We start from the raw sequence: 17,655 nt of genomic DNA on the forward strand, positions 1-17,655 counted from the left end.
CCACCCCGCGCGTGGGGCTGAGGGAGCCGGCTCCTCACAGCGCCCACCCCACATGTGGGGCTGAGGGAGCCGGCTCCTCACAGTGCCCAACCCGCGCGTGGGGCTGAGGGAGCCGGCTCCTCACAGCGCCCAACCCACACGTGGGGCTGAGGGAGCCGGCTCCTCACAGCGCCCGCCGCGGGGCCCAGCCCTTCACCTAATTACCAGCTCATGGTAGGTAATATCCCAAGGCCATGAGCTCAGGCGCCGCAAATCCCCCAGCGAAATCCAGCTATCTCTTGCAGCGGAGCTCCGGCAGACGTCTCCCCGTCCCTTTAAACTAATTTACGTGGCAATCTCCGCGCTGCTCCTGCCCTGATTATTCATGAGGCAATAATTCAGCGCGGACACCAAGGGAGCCACAGGCCTCCTGAAAAGGCTTTTTATTCTATCTTAGAAGCCTTTAAAATAACCTTAGATGGACTAACAGAGCCATTACTTATTTGGCAATTTATTTAATTATGAAATGTGCTGGACTAATGGGGAAAAAAAGATGCCCCAACTCTATGAGCAGCATTTTTAGAAGATAAAAACCCTGGTGTTTCCAAAGAGCCAGTAGAAACACGTGATATTTCTTGATGTCACTGTGTTTGCTAATTAGACTAGAAAGGAACTAATGTTTAATTAATGTGATTCTTCTTAAGATTGTCTGCAGAATTTCTATTTGCATGTAACCTTCTCCTTGCTATGCACTGTCTCACCCTTGTTTCAGTGACTTCCTGCTCCCTTGTAAAACAGTTTACCTGGCAAACCAGAGCCCAATGCTTATCTTCAAATACCCTCTTCCTTCAGGGTGTCCAGCAGCTAATTCTCCAGGCTGATGTATTCCCTGATTTCAAAGGCAAATGCCACCTTCTGATACCAAGCAGTCATCTCAATTTTCTTCTGCATCATTAACAAAAATTACAGCTGTCACAAGGGACAGAAGAGTATTTTTTACTCTCTGGTAGCTAGCACTGCATTTGCAACTTCTTTAACTCACTTCATCTAGGAGAAACAGCTTTTAAAAGACCCATATGCCCTCCTGGCCACACTGGAAAAGTACTCCTGGCAATGAAGATTTTGAAAGCAAACAGGATCTTTCCTTTGTGAGTTAGGGCTTCTTTAATAGCCATTAGGACCCCTGGACAGTTCTTGGGTATGTTCCTCCTTCTGTTCCCAAGCTGAAATTCTTGCAACAGTTAAGTAAGTATTGCAGCTAGAAGATCTTCCAGGATTGGGGAAAGTAAGTAGGGTGGTCTCCACCTGTAATTAAAAATGTTAGAACTTAACGTGTCTACTTAGTGCTCACGAAAAATGCAAAGTGAGGCTTGAAATAACTGAGGAGGCACTTAGCACTGACGTGATGAAAGCTTTGGGAGCAGGACTGGACACTGCTCTTTGGCTGCGGCACCTGAGAACTGCTGGACGACACCGCTTTGGTCACGGCTTCTTTCAGTCAGTGGCAATTTTCACAGTGGTGACCCAGAGGTGGACACTTTGACGCTGGGTTAACAGCCACTGTCCTGACTGACGTGCAAGAAACAAGACCTCAAGCAGCTTTTGTTTGGGGGCTGCCCCGATGGCTTGGGGGTTTGTTCTCGTCCAACAGCTGAAATGAACTTCCTAGAAATCCGGGCTTAGCACAGCGGGACAGGATGTGCAGGGAGCTTATCGCTCAGCAGCGCTAACCAGGAAAGCTGCTGTGGAGCCCAGATGGTGCTCTGAAATACCTGAGCCTAAGCAAGGGGAAATCAAACAGGAATGAGCCAGCATGGCTCTGGGATAACCAGTCCTGGGGCTCCCTGAGAAAGCAGGCGTCCAGACAGATGGTACCTGGCAAAACAGCTCAAGAGCCTTCCATGTCTTGGAAGTTTGAGGTCTCAGCTGTGTTTATGCTTCATGCGAGCTACTGGCTTTACAAAAGCTCTAGTTTTATTGGATTCGGCATGTAATGCAGAAGAGACTTGGATTAATAGCGATGATGTTTTTTCGACACGTATTTCTGACATACTGTGTTGCCCTGGCTTGTTTTCACTCACCTGAAGGATGCGGAGCCGCAAGCCCTGTGACCTCAGAGGAGCTGGGATTGGCTATGCAGTGAGCAGTGGCTTTGCAGAGGTCAGAAAGGGCCTCGAAATCTTCCCGTGGCCTCACCGAGTGCCCACCGGAGCCCCGCACGGCAGCGTGGCCATCAGCACGTTCCTCCCGGGAAGCAGAGCGCTCCTTCCCTTGGGAATGAGCGAGGCGTTTGCAGGCTGTTGCCTCCACTGAAATGAACCATGATGGGAAATAAACCTCACAAAGAATTCTAGCACTTTGCAAATACTGAGGGTTTTATTTCCACTTCATGTGGTCTCCAACAGACTCTTAAACAAGACCAGTTACAATTTAGTATGCTCAGAGTTCACAATGTTTTTTTTTTTCCCAAAACAAAGGAAGTTCTCTGTAAACACTGTACATAGCCAGTCGAACGGTTAACAATAATTTAAAAACTCTTTTTTTTTTTCTGTATAGTCAATGCAAGAATACCAACAATAAAAGTACAGTACAGGTAAATTCACAACAATTACAGTGAAACAGATTGACTCACATTTACGTGATGGGAGAAGTACAGTAGCAGTATGTACATGCACTAAAGTGCTAGGACCCAGAGGCATGCAAGTCAAGTATTGGATGTGTATTTTACAGCTAACTCTGTAAGACTTTCTGAGGTTTTCTTCTTTTTTCTTTTTTTTTTTTTACATTTTATTTTCTTGAGTTTACCTGTATTCCCCTCCTTCTTACTGAATACAGTTCTAGTGAACTAGCTCGAAGGCTTTCTTCACTACTTTAAAGGTACTGCTTCTGCCAGTTGCAGCATCTGTAAGACCCTTACCTTTAAAAACTGATAACACTGACATTAAAATAGAATAAAATTAAGACCCTAGTTTTACATTAAAAAAAAACCTCCCCCCAAAACCCAAACCAAAATCAAAAACATAACAGTGCAATTATAACCAAAAGGCAATTGGTATTTGGAGAGAGAGCGAGCATGTATTCAAATTCCCTTAAAACTTAATTTACATTTTATTTTAAATCTTAACTTGAGCTATCATTTTTTAACCTTTTTTTCTGTTAATATACTGTATGTAGAAAAGATGGAGACAAAAATAGTTCTCTCAGCTATGAAAAAAAAAAATCAGTTATTACAGGCACATTAACTGTTTCACTCTAGAAACATCTCTGTCTCACCGGGCGGACACTCGGCGGCTGCGCCGGAGGGCGCCCGGGGGCCGCCGCCGCTCGATGCCCCCTCTCCGACACGGCGCGCTGGCGGCGCGAGGCGCTAGCGCCAGCGGCTCAGGCCCGCGGCGCGTCCGGCGGGCCCACGGCCCCGACCCCGGCCGGGCTCTCCGCCCGCGGCTCCTGGCTTGCACGGTCCTCGGGGGAGGCCGGGTCTCCGGTGGACTGCGACTGGGAGGCCGTGGGGGAATGTGAGGCCCATCGGGACGGCGGGCGCCGGTTTGCTGGTCTCTCCGGCCGGGAGAAGCAGGGTTCGAGGGACGGAGCTAGTGCAGAACAAGGTAGTTCCTTTGCAGCCAAGAGAGCAAAAAAGTAGTTAGAGACTCGTATTAGAAGCAGGTTTCGGATCTGCAGAGAATTCCAAAAAATAAGACTAAACTAAGCATCTGTCATGTCACATGCAAGGAGCAAACATTTCTGTGTGGGGACTCCACATATCTGCGTGTATGTCCATGATTTATGGAACAGACATGGAGAGAATGAGAGGAGGTTTGGGATGAGCTGAAGTAGCTGACAAACTTCCATTTGCTAACACTCCTCGCGCTAGAAAAGAAAAGAGCTGAAAAATATATTTGAATGGTAGCTGAGTAAAACGCACTCACACTGCACTAAAAGTGCTGACCCGGCATGAAAGTGCCCAATGCTGCATTTGCAAGGGAGGTGAAAACCCACCTCTGCCCACTTTTGTCTGCTGCAGCATTGACACTGACACATAGGAAAGACCTCCTAGCTGGAGAATAACAACTGCAGCACTAGTTATGACCTCCACATGGCTTAAAGATGAAGCTTACCTAAAAATTTCAACTTTCAGAACATCACTCCTGACTGCCAGCTGCTTGGATCTGAGTTACAGGAACCAGTGGCACTCACATTAAGGATGACATTTACAGAAATAGAAGAAAACTGAAATATTATTTCTCCAGCTTTCCACTGTCCAGGATTGGTAGCCTGCTGCTGCAATCAGAAACAAACTGCGCTTGCGAATTTTCACCCTGGCACTAGGTTGGTGATTGCTTCTAATAGTTAAGGGCTTTGCTCTTTGCACACCTAGACCTCCTGCATTGCTTTGCATGCTTTATACCCATGGGATGGACTGTGGGAGCAACCAGAACACCCAGACTTCTCTATCTACTTTACATTCATACAAGCAAATCAGCTGAGGTTGTCAACCTATAGAAATGAGAAGACACTGGAGAGGATAAGAGAGCTGAATAAAAAACAGTCTTAAAACCAGAGTGCAAATGATGGTAGAGGTTATAAACCAAACAATGGAAAGGAGAAGCTCTGGCATGGTTGGACTGAGGAGAAACAAAGGGAGTGGTGGGACGATGCAGCCAGGAAATTTTGTTGTAGTGTCACATGGAGAAAAAATGACCAGGGATGGAAGATACTGGGTTAAGTAACATGATGTGACTGACCACGAGCAGACAGGGTGATCTGCCACTGTGTATCTTGGCTGAGATGTGAGCATCGACCACGAGTGTTACATGGCACGTCAAAGACACAGGGACGAGGCACAAGGCATGCAGCGTGTGGGAGGCGCGTAGGCCCCGCGGGACACGGGGAGTGACGGCAGCGCCTTGGAGCCCTGCGCAGCCCCGGCGCTGCAGTCACCGGCCAAGGCTGAGCGGTGCCCAGCCGCCCCAGCGCTGCGGAGTGAGGCGCGAGCGACACGCGGCGAGTGGCGGCCGGTCCCACATGCACACGGGCCCTCGCCCCGCACCCCGTGCCCTTCCCTGCCAGCTCAACGTGGCCCACCGCAAAGCAGCAGCAAAAGCCACACTATAAATCAACACTACCCAAGGGACTGACTCGGCGTCCCAATTTCACCCTATCCCATGGGGCCGCGGGCAGCGTAGGGCCGGCAAAAACTGCCGCTGTACTCAGGGTTGTTAATAGAAACCCTTAATGCAGAGCAAGACGGACAGGCAGCCCGGCGCCATGAACGGACGCTACGCAATTTCTGCCTTGCCTCTTGGCCTCTCTCTAAGGAACGGCTTAAAATGTTTATCTTTATGTAAGCTCTGCCTGCTCGCGGCTGCTTAATCGTCGTTTCACAGCAGCCAGGGAGAGGCAGCGCTAGAACGGCAACACTCATTTCCACTGCCAGCTCCCACCTCAACGGCACCGCCACGCGCAGCCCTCGTGGCGGCAGGCCCGCCTCGGCGGCGCTGCGCAACCCGCGTACACCGGGGCGGGGAAACGCGGGGCAGCGCCACGGCTGCTCAGCCACCCTGGTGCCCCGAGTGCCAAGGAGATGCCCAGAGTGGGTTTTGAAACCCCTTTTCGGGGAATCTGGTCCTTTCAGGTGCTTTCGGAGGGCCACCACAGCCCCGTCTCAAGCAGGCCATTCCCTGAGGGCGCTGAGGCGAGGCGGGTGGCCGCAGCCCCGGGCTCTGTGGTGTCTCCCGCCACGCCGTGGCTGCCTGGCGCGTCCCCACGTCGCCCTCCGGCTGGCACTGGCCAAACTGGGACCCCAGGCGACCACAGGCCCTTGGGCCTACTCTCCCGTCCCAACACCACCCCATACATTTATCCGTGTCTTAAGTAACTTCATTTTTTTTTTCAAGTTTGAACCAATCACCCCATTTTCCTCCAAATTTTCACTGATATTTGACCTTTTCCAGGCCTGCCTACGCTGGTGCCCCATGCACAAGTGGGGTCCCGTCCTGTGCACTCCCCGAGCGCTGCCAGGGCCACCACGTCCCACCATGGGGCCCGCGCACCCGTGCCAAGCGACTGCTCTCGGAAAGAGCTGGAAACAAGGTGGAAAGGACTTACAGCAGTGAGGCAGGCAGGGTTAGAGTCCCCAGGGGGCAGTTAATAAGACAGTTTGGTTCTGGACAGAACAGACAGAAAAGAGAGAAAGAAAGCAAGTAGGTTGCAAAGATCTGTTTTAATCAATTATTCTTTTTTCAACGTGAAGGTCTCTTGTTGGCCAGGAGGTCTCCAGAAGTTCCCACCCATTCAGATCATGTTACAGCTGGACCGGGTTGGGGGGAAACTAAGAGTGGTTAAAAGAAGATGAGCCACTAGCAGGAACAGACTTAGGAGAGAAAGAAGCAAACAAACCAGCCCTTCGCAAACGCAGCCGTGTCTCAGAAGTGGACACGCCATTAAAAAATCCAAACATTTCTATTCAGCGGAGAAAGGCGTTTCATCTTTTGCCAAGCCTGGTTAAGACCAGAGTTCAAAAAAAAAAAAAAAAGTAAGTTATTGCAAAAGAGGAATAAAGCTGTATTTTTTCCCCCTTGTTTGATTTTGAGAGAGAATTTCTGCTTAGGGGACGATTAAAAGGCAAAAAAAGCCACTAACTTTTATGTTACTCAGATGCCCATGTAAAGCTTTGATGAGAGCTGTTTGCCTCTCCCCTTTTGCTCCTATTTAACAGTGCTCCTATTAACTTGCTCCTATTCCACAGCAAACTGAAATAAAACACTCACCTTCTGCCACCTGCTACTTCCTACCTCCTCCCTGCAGTGCTGCTGGGTTCAGCAGCCAGAGGACCCAGCAGCTCCCTCTCCCGTGGGTCCTTAGGGAAGGCCCTTTCTCCCTGCTCTCTCCAGAAACAGGTCTTGCCCCCACCATGTAACCTCCCTGATTTACACCCGTGCCAGCTATGGAAAAGTTTCTACTGTTCTAATGAGGCTAGCTGGGTAAACCTAGCTTTTTTAGGGTAATATTTATAAAGTTCATGATATGCAAGTAAGTTTAGTGAATTGGCAGGGTAAGACACCATGAGGCTACACTGGGTGGATGTGAATTTGCTTGTAAGCAGCTCTGGGGAGGTTAGAATAAAAATACAGAGCTACTATGAAAATACATTGCTACTGTGTATGCATATACCGGCACACATATATATGTGTAAATATATATGAACTAGATTTTATATTTGCTGTAGGAATATAAAAGCAAATTATGCAACGGGAACATCCAGAAGCTCTACTTGGAGAAGAGCTGCCAGCAGGTGCTCCAGGCAAGTTTTAAAGCCATAGATAGGTGATGCCCTGACTGCAGGGACGGGAAGGCTTTCCGTTGTCCAGAAACCCAGAGGGATCCATGGACAAGGCAGTGGATGGGGGGGCCCAGCAAGGAGCAGTACAGGGCGGCAGGACTGCCCTAGTCCTGCCTCTTGCCTGTGCCAAAACATGACAAGGGTAACTTGCACATGGCCAGTGTAACCCACACATAACCCAAGGGACTTCTGGAGTCTAAACCCCTTTGCAGCCTTTTTTTCCAGCAGGAAATCCACACTCCGCAAGCGCATCTTGTAGAGCTCCACCTCGCCTGGGAAAAGCTAAGCCCCTCGTGGATGCCGCCCACCTTCCTTTCCCAGGCACCTTCTTGGGAAAGGACGGGACTAGCCCAACTTCATAGCAACAATCCGAACAACTGAGACTTGCAAGGAGGAAACAGTCTGAGCTGTGAGGGTTGGCACTCAAAAATAGGCGAAAGATACTGAAAATTCCCAAACAGAAGCAATTTTCTACTACGCTGATGGTTAACAATGTTTTTTTTTTTTTTTCTAAACAGCATTGACACAAATCTCTCCAGGCATCAAACTCTGGTACTGATGTAGGCTGTGTTGCCAACAGCAATTTGTGATGAGCTGAGGTGACATCAGTTTACTTATACTTGAAATTTGCTGAGATATTTAAAAGATGCAGGAGGAAATCGAGAGTTTTCAGTGATGCCTTGAAGGCAAAGTTGAGGTGATGCTGTGAGAGTAAAGCACATACTTTCTAATAAGGAGTAGTAATGCATTCCCAGTATTTCAAATTATAGGCAAAACACAGAGATAGCTAGAAAGATTCACACAAATGAGGCTTCTTCCACTTTTTCTTTATGCTCACAGCCTACTGTCTTTCACTGTTATTTATAATATGCATGTAGTTTTGCTTTTCAATATATATGTATGCAAACTTCCCTATTTATTTCCTTTCAAACAGCATATAGGTAATATAACCTCAGCTTTGGATGCTGTTAGGAAAATGATTCTGCCCTCCAAGTACTAACCGCAGAAGAGGAGCAAATCACACTCATTTAGAACAACCTGCTAGTGAAAGGCAAACTGCAGAGCAAAAGCAAAAAGTGCCCCTCAGTTCCCAGAAAAGCCTCTCGACCCTGATGTTGTCTGAGCAAATGGGTTTTGCCCCTTCCCTTGAGGCTTTCTAAGGCCGGAGTGGTAGGAATTGACCCCCAGAGCTGCTGCTGCTGCCCATCTCACCCCAGCAAGGCTGCGGTGGTGCCCCAGGGATGCCAAAACATGGGGATGCCACAGAGACAGCCCAGGGTGGGCACGGGCAGCATGGCAAGTTCCTGTCCCTACCCTGGGAAACTGCCCTGACTAGCCAGAAAAATGCTACTGCACTGAGGTTCCAGAACAGGCACTGCTGAGTGCTGGATGGGGCTCAGCTTCCCCAGACTCCCTCTCTTAGACATGGACAGCTCAGAGAGCTTGTGTCCATCATTACACCCTCTTTTGGGTTGATTTCTGTAGCATGTTCCTGTACCGTAGGATCTGACTCCCAAGGCTTGGGTATATTTGCTGAGACGGATAACTTTCGACAGTGCAGTAAGACATCAGTATAGACGTCTTAAATATTAAATAGGTTTGTGCTTTAGACTAGTTGATTCTCATTATTATAATCACTACTATTTTGCAGGGCAGCAACAGTCAATTCCAAATTTCATGCTGTTTAATCACATGTACAGACCAGAGTCAAGCTTATGCAGATGCATCCAGAAAAGCTACGCTGAAGGCACTGAAGTTCTGGAGTGGGGCATTGTAGTCACTATTTTTAGCCTTGTTAATAGAGAACTACTCATTCTTGCATAAGAGAAACAGCCTACCTTTCTGTCCAGCACAACACAGAAATTTACTCAAACCTAGGGTCTCTAATTTGTTAATTTGTGATGTGTTTTGTGACAGAAGCACTCAGGGGAGAACCATAAAAGATAAGGCTCATTTGATACTTTCAAGCCCAATAAGCTGTCAGGATAGAACTTAGATTGTTTAACGAGTTCTTCAGTGACTAATCCAACAGCTTCATGACTGGGACTCGCTGGTAGTACAATGGCATGACTAGAATACCAAAATACTCAGAAGGCCTGCAAGACATCTCATAGTGCATTTGCTCAAAGAAGGGTGCATTTAGCTAAAGGAGAAAAAACAAACAAACTCATTACCTCTATGGACCCTGGTTCTACTTTGACAATATCTGCTGTGCTGTTGTCATTGCTAATATTTGGTGGGCTGTGTGAGGGTAGCCTTCTCTCTTCCTTTAAGGCATGCTCCAAAAGTTTCTTATTCAAGATCCTGGCAGCATTTTCTGCAAGTGTATACCCTGGAGGAGCAGACAGGTCCTGCCTGATGCTTGTCACCTCAGTCCCTTCTTCCTTTTGCGCCTCTGTCCCCAAACGGAGAGGACTGGGTGATCTGCCACGGGCATTTGTACATGGTTCCTGCACTGGACCCAGCTCTGCTCTGGGTTCTGCTGACCTGGATCGGCTGCTAGACCTGGGGCATTTTTGGAAGGTCTCATGAAAGATGGGGCTATGGTCAATGATGTTGAACAAACTGGAGAGGCCATCATTGATGGTGGTATGGACCGGACTCTCCCGTGTGGTCGTGGATCTTGCCCAAGCGGACTCGCTGAAGCCCTTCTGAGGAGTTCCAGGCACAGGCCGGCCGCTTGGCTGCTCTGATTTGGGAAGGATTTTCCTTTGCAACTTTGGAGAGCCGTATTTGGGGGAGCAGCACGTGCGTTCAAACTTAGCCTGGACCTTCTCAATGACAGGGGTCACCTGCCTGCTTCTCAGGCTTCTGGATGGTGAAGAGACAGGAGTGGATCCCCCCTTTGGGGTGAGACACTTGTGCGGGCTGCTGGTGATGCTGCGCAGGGTTTCTGTCTGCAAGCCCACGCTGATGGTCTGCGTGGTCTGCGTCCCGGTCGTTCTCATCCCGTTGGTCTGACAAGCCGTGTCCTTGAACTGAGGCTCTGCTGAAGTGGAGTTGGAGCGTATTGCGTTCCGAACAGAGAAAGCCACCTCCTTCATGTCGTCACTCATGTTTTTGGACATCTCCAAGGTGTGCAAGGGTGAGGCAAAGCCCACAGTAGTGCAAATAGGGCGCTCAATGGGATGGAGACCACTCTCCAGAAAATCCTTATGATGTTTGGCCAGGTCACAAGACCATCTTCCAAACATATCTGAGGAAGCACCTTTTGTCTCACCAACATTCCCCATAGCTTTGGTCACAGAAAACAGGAAATCTGGCTCGACCTGGTTTTTCCCTTCGCTGCCAGCTAGCACTGAATTATCAAACCTACGGACAACCGGTGGGCTGTGAAAGACCCGAACTCCCATCTTTTCGGGAACACCATGACTCCTCGTTGGCTGCTTCTGGCAGTGCTCTGGACTGGTCATGGTGGTAGTTGTCATAGTGACACTGGTGGTGAGGTACCAGGATGACGCCTGGAAAGGATCTGAAGCAGGTTCATTCCCAGCTTTCCCCATCTCTGTCCTATCTGCCCAGGCTTCCAGAGGCTTCTCGGCAGCCCCACCATGGTTCCTAGTGCTACTGTAATCCCAGTTTTTATTGAACTCCTCGATGTATTTCAAGTCATCAGGAGACAAGGGAGGTGTGATATCATCTTTGCTGCTAGATGAAGGCAAGGTTTTTTCTGGGAGGAATGGAGAAATATCCATCAAGCGCTGGAATTCTGACATGGAAGAAACGGACATCGCCCTGGAAAGGAGAGCACAGAGGTATTATACTTACACCGACCCTCATAGAACTGTTATTTTTTAATTTTATTTTTTCCAGTGGAAAACTACCTCAGACAACCCTGCTTTCACTAAGGACTTGCACACTGAAACCACTTTAGCTCTCTTTTTTGCTGAAGTTCCCTTATTAACAGCTATGAAATGCCAGCATTCCTGATGAGTCACTAAGAGTGCCCAATAGTTTATTAATGGCTCCTAATCTACTGTTTTCTCCTGGATTGCCGCTTCGCAAATATCTGAAATGTGCAGCAGTAAGATGTGCTTCAGAAATATGGTATTCATGGAAAAGGAGCCTTCCTGAGAGCATGAGGTGCCCATTTCACAGCAAGTGTGGAGTATTTGCGACCTGGCGTGAAACCTGCCCGTCCATCCCTGCTCCCGAGACGGCTCAGGGTGCACAGCCACACGGGGCAGCCTAGATGCTGCTCTACTGAATTGGCTGGGGGAGCTGAGCTCATGCTATAATGCAGCAAAAAGGAATCCACAATTATGCTCGATTCCAGGCTTTTCCCACACTTTGCTAGCTCATACAAACTAAAAATGTTTGGCTGAGTCGTCCTACTGCTTCCCTGTAAGAAAAATCAAGCAACAGAAGAATACTTCTGAATCGAATTACTTAAAAATATAAATAACTGTGGTTATTTACAGAGTCTGCTCAGTGAGGTAGCTAAAGCTGGATGAGGATTCAGTCAGCAACGCTCTTCATATAGAAATGTTCCAGAAGGTACAATAAAATGACATTGTAAGTTTTCTAATCAAGAGAAATTGTCCACAGCGAAATATCCCTGACATGCATGGGGGTGTCACGTCCTCAGCACCATCTGCTTTGCTCTACATATCGGTGTGCTAACAGGTCTGCTCTACTTGCTAACACAATCTCCAGTGAAAGCTGAAGCCTCGTGCACATATAGCCCATTTTTTTTGCACCACAGCTGAATATGGCCCACATTGATCAGAGGAGAACAGAAGCATCCCGAGACAAATTAACCCTCGGAGAAGTCCATGAGCCTGGCTCAAAGCTGAGGAGGCGGCAGCAGGGTTGTGCCTGGAGGTTGTGGTTTGGATGTGAAAACTCTGGCTGCTGCTTTTCTTTTTTTTTTCTTTCTTTTTTTTTTTTTCTGTTTTGCTGTTTTATTTTCCCCTGCAGTTTTACTCACCTTTGAAGATTTCCCTTGTGCGTTTCTTCTTCCTGAAGCAAAACAGAAACAAAGAAGGTAAGTTATTTCTGAACCTCCTCATGGCATGAACTAGTGGGTGTTTTGCCATTTACTTCCACGTAGTTCCACAGGTAAGTTGGTCCCTGAAAAAACAGCTGATTTTTGCTAGGATAAGGAATCACAAGGTGCCTGTGGAAATATTCTTCCCTTTAAACACAGGCAGGAAAAGTGTCAATCGGGCTGGAAGAACACACTGCACAAATAAAGAGCGTGTCCCAAACCCAAAATGACCTTGAACTTTTACAGACCCATGTTACCAGGACTAGAAGTAAGCTGCAAAAGAGTTTTCTTCCATATGTACAAAATATTTAGTTGGACCATAGTTTTATGAGTTCTCTGCAGTTAATCTGCGTTATAACAGAGACCTAGTTGTGCCAAAAGAAGAGATAAAAGAAGGTCCTCTGGCACAAGATTTTATTATATATTCTCTAGGAACCAACAAATGGCACCAGCTGTAACTCATTAGACTAGCTATATTAAACGTGTTGGAAAACTACTACTTGTTTCACAGCGGGAATACCTATGCCTTGCTAGCAGCATTAAGATGTTGTTATGGCAATTATTTCCCTGTGACAATTACCAAAATTAGTTGTCTTTTTTTTTTTTTTTTTGTAATAGATTCTCCTGAAGCAATTGCTCTACAGCTATTGTTCAACTGTTTATTCGTATTTCTAATAAAATATAGCAAATACCAAATATGACAAGGAACAAAATAAAATAATTAGGACTAAATAGTCAAACACAGTCAGTCAAACACAAACCCAGAAATCCCGGAGAACAGTATCAGAATTTTTCACTAAGCCCCTGAGCACACATGAAATAAACAGGGAAGAAAGAATGAGACAGCATGAACAGGGAATCCTATATTTCCACCCAGTCACTCCTGACATTGAGGGGAGGGAAAGCCAGCTGCAATGCACATGCAGCTACAGGTACTTAAATGTATGAACATAGTCATATTGAGTCATATTGAGTCATGTTGCTTGGCTCTCTCCATTTTTACTTCTGCTTCCTTGCAAACAACCTGACTTCGCAGTCCTTTAGCTAAGGAACCATGCTTTAAGTCTCAAGGAAAAGTTCAGGTCCCATTTTCACAGGCCAAAGTGTTCAATTTAAGCCACACTGGTGCAACTGTGTCAGTCCCACAGGGAGCTCATGGTCTGACCTGTTGTCGAGCTTCTTCCAAGAGCTGTCAGATTTTTAAGCCTGCGTACACACATGGATATCTCATGGGAAAGTTTCTGCTTACCTGTTAGCTATGATTTGTATATCCAACCAGTATTCACACATTCACAGCATAAGTGTCTAACTCATGCACAAATCTGAATTTTCAGGCAAGAAGAGAATTCTCAAAACTAGAAGCTGGAACATACAGCAGGTGGAAAAAAGCAAGCAACATGCTGCCTGCTTGATAAAAACTGCAACCTGCAGAACACTTCTTGAGCTATTAACACTCAAGGAACAACAGAAAACAAGGAAGACTGTAGCACTTTGAAGCTTCAAAGTGCTTTTAATTTCACAGAAGGGATTAAACTGCACAGTTGTGGTTAATGTGGACATCCTCACCGCAGTGAGTATTACACAACAGTTGGCAGGTAATTTTGTATGAGCCTACAAGGATGGGGACCTTGGATTTCATTCAGCATGGATATAAACTGAATTGTGAAGACGTGGATCCTGCACCAGTTAGTGTGCTTTAGAGCAAACTTCAGCAGATCATAGGGGTCATTCACTGCAGCCTGATGGCACCTCTTAATACTGTGTTTTGGTACTTACTACCTTTTTATAGTGTAATCTCTGTAACTTGCTAACGAAGGACCATTTTATTTTTAAAAATCTCATCTCACTGACTTGTGCTAATCTCTTCAGAAGGCAACCACTAGGGGATAACCAGAGTTACCTCTCTGAGAAAATAGAGCCTATGCTTCTTCATATACAGAGAAATATGTATGTGCATGTATGCATGTATTTACAGCTGGAAGAGGTTTAGGACCTTGTAACCCAGTATGTTATATCAGGTATAGCTATCCATAAAAGCAGGGTGAGACAAGAAGCACCAGCAGAGCACGTACTTCCGTCAAGCCCGTCAAGAACTTCTCCCGCTCCGCTTGCCGCGACCGGTGCTCCTCGGGCTCCTCAGGGGAATCCAGGGACAGCGACTCCAGAAAGAGGTTTTCCGTGGCCGTGCACCTATCGCTCTCCTTCAGCTTCGACAGCGAGCGATCGTCAAACTGGATGGCATCTGAGTCAGAGTAGGATCTTGCCCCCATGGCGCGCGGTAGGTGAAGGTTCCCCTGGGTTGCGAACGGACGCAGGTTGCTCTCCTTCTGGTCACAAAGGAAACCGCTCCCTCTTCGCGGGCTCACTTCTTTCTGAAGCTGGCAACGAGACAAATTAAAACAGAGAGCAGTTATTTATGTAGGAGGTGGTACTCTGCACCTCTCTTCTGAAGAACGTAGCTTTCCGTAGCAGTGTCCTTTTCCACACGCGTGTCCTTGGGAGGCAGGCACGGCATGTGGTCTGAGCGCAGAGCTTAGCTTTAGGCCTGGCAGCTTTCAGCACTGCAGCGTGCTCTTCTGCAAGGGAGGAGGAATCCCAAGGGCTCTGATGTTCTCCCTCATTGCATTTGTGGTGATTAAATATATATATACGCATACAGTTGTGTGTGTTTATGTATATATGTATACATACACTCAAACGCACACACCCTATATATATGTGTGTGTGTGTGTATATGTGTGTGTTTGTGTGTATACACACAAAATGCATCTGCTTGTAATTACAAAGAAATCAACTCTTATTATTATTTAAAAAACAATCTTGATATGTGGTCCTAAAGCAATACAAGTAGAAGCTCAAAGGGTTGGTTACTCAAAGCAAACACAATTTTCTTCTCGTCAGCAATATAAGGGTTGCGCTTTTATGTACATCACCCACCCTACATTCTTGTTTCCAGAGGTGGAAAAAATCACTTAACAAAAAACAAAGTCTATGTTTTAGAAACTGACTAATGCATAGCTATAAAGTTGGATATTTGTACTGCCAGAGAGACAAATTAGGCACAAAAAGTTATGTTGGAGGAAAATGAATATTTATAGAAGGACCATCAAAGTTATTAACTCTATACTTTGCAAGAGCTGGGTGAAGAGAAGACAGGAACATGTGTGAAACTGAATCTTAAATTAGATTATGTGGCCAGCTTTCCTTTTAGTTGTAAATGCAGGAAGATGGATGAAGATATTTTCAAGCAATGCATGGTAGGAGGAATCTGATGCATAATGCTGATGTTCTGCTACAGCTGTCTGCTAAGGTCTTTATCAGGCCCAAGCAACAATAACCTACAAATGCCCAAGTCATCCCCTAGGACTTTGAAGGCTCAGGACCTACAAGAACATATTAACTAAATCTTCTTGGGTGTGGTGGGAAAAATACAAAAAAGGCATCAGTTGGCTCAGAAACATTTTCGGTCAGGATGCAAGCAACTAAACTTGCACTTGGGCTGCACTCAGCGGATTTTTGTTTCATTTAGGCTTGAAAAAAACTGAATGCATCTTCAATGTTTTGCTCATTATTTGCAAAATCTGAAACAGCTTGATTACCAGGAGCTAATTTAAAGTATCCCCTACATATAGGGGTGGAAGGTCTCTCCAGAGGTCCTGGAGTCCTTTCCCTGGAATATGTGCAGGGCCCACTGCAAGGAAAAATAGTAACTGCATATATTCTGTACAAGCAGTTCCAAATGTAAGTTCTTCTGAATTTTCATGGATCCTTAGGATATGATGGTCTGGGAACCTTTATGAGATAAGATTACAGTTTGTTGCTTACGCTCTGACTGGCAAACAACTGACAGGCGAATTAAAATGATAAAGTCCAGCCTAAATTTTAAGTGACTAATGATTTGGTGTCCCCATCCGTTAACACCTAGAAACACACAGCTTTTCACACAGGTAATCTCATGCGTTTAAATATTTGGCAGTGTGATCCGTTCCGGATTAGCTTTGGTAACACAGTAGTAGGGGAGTCTCTAGGGGAAAACAAAGTGACAGTGCACTGGAAAAGAATAAAACTTGGAGCTCAGCAAGAAGTAGGTCATCATGCATGCTTTTTTAATATGTTAGTAGGATCCCTATACCCATCCAGTGTAACATATTTTATATATATTCTACATTGGTGTGAGCTTACCTCTTATCATACATGTATTATTCAGGAACTATGTGGAAGCAGACAGGCATGAAGCATTAGGAGGAAACTTGGCACACAGGCCTCTATTATCTCCTCATGTCTGTTTTTCAAACATGCACACTGGTGTGGTCTCTGTGTATTTCCATACATGGAATACACACAGAAAAACACGGGGGAGAAGGACTTTAAAGATGTTCTAATTGCTTCCATCTAAAGCAGGGCACGAATGCAATCTGAGAGGATATTCCACTAAAAGTCTGCAAATATTTGGAAGCTCCCTGTCACACAGGGAAATGGTTGATTACAAGCAAAGATGGGGTTAAGATTTTTTGCAGGCAGATAGCCAAGTCTTCAAATGCTATTTGTGATCCTCCAGTCCTTTAAGAATAGCTTGATATCATATGCTTTGTTTCTCTGTCTATCACTAATACTGTGAACAATTCAGTTGTACAGAAAATACAGAGCTGTACTGTATAGGTTTCAGAACCAGTTCCAGGACTAGTTTAGGGCTATTTTGTAGGCTCTCCCAAGATGGCATGGAGAGAATATGTTAGGTCTATAGAAAAATAAGACCAGGTAGCATTAACAGGGATTCTTCTCCTTACTCCTTTACTAACCTCTACTCCTTTACTCTCAGGAAAGAGAAAAGCAGTTTTTAATCAGGTGAAATCCCTTAGGTTATTGAGGATATATCAAGGAACTAACATTAAAAAAATACAGTTCACAGAAGAGTGTGAACATAAACATCCAAAGAGGCAGCAATGACTTTTCAAACAAAAATTTGTGTCCATGCCTTTATATTTTGCATGGAGAATCCCTAGGAGGTAGTTTTGTCACTGAAACTCAACAACTAGAGAGCAGTCCAGTCAAACCATGGAGAACTCAGCATCCCCTTGCTGTGAAGCCTGGGAATCAAATGAGTCTGATGATAAACTGCTTGGTCGCAAGCCCTCCTCCATGGTGTCTATTGGCTGCCCTATCTGACACCCAATTTCGGTCTGCATTACCAAGCAGCATAAGGGTTTGTTCCATTAGCTTCCTGACCTATTCTCAAAAACACTTTGACATATGGGAGATTAAAAAAAAAAACCCAGAATATCAATTATTGGTATTTTAAATTAGGAAGCTCAAAAATTACCTTTCTTAGTTGATAAAGCTTTCATAA

General features: G+C 46.0%; 1 protein-coding gene across 2 annotated transcripts in view; it reads right to left on the bottom strand.

The window, feature by feature from the left end:
* Positions 1–3,560: 3,560 nt before the first annotated feature.
* MTCL1 (microtubule crosslinking factor 1) overlaps positions 3,561–17,655 on the bottom strand; it is a 96,745-nt gene continuing 82,650 nt past the window's right edge. For both annotated transcript variants that reach the window (XM_088524068.1, XM_088524067.1), the window contains 5 exons: positions 14,381–14,686; positions 12,249–12,280; positions 9,493–11,053; positions 6,085–6,142; positions 3,561–3,591 (listed from right to left, as the gene is read on the bottom strand). In XM_088524068.1, the coding sequence (XP_088380194.1) occupies positions 6,104–6,142; positions 9,493–11,053; positions 12,249–12,280; positions 14,381–14,686 (1,938 nt within the window). In that variant the 3' untranslated portion in view covers positions 3,561–3,591; positions 6,085–6,103. The remainder of the gene's footprint in view (positions 3,592–6,084; positions 6,143–9,492; positions 11,054–12,248; positions 12,281–14,380; positions 14,687–17,655) is intronic.

Source organism: Tinamus guttatus, unplaced genomic scaffold, assembly GCF_059628265.1.
Source record: "Tinamus guttatus ecotype Peru unplaced genomic scaffold, ASM5962826v1 Tinamus_guttatus_pri_ptg000203l, whole genome shotgun sequence".
Lineage (NCBI taxonomy): Eukaryota > Metazoa > Chordata > Aves > Tinamiformes > Tinamidae > Tinamus > Tinamus guttatus.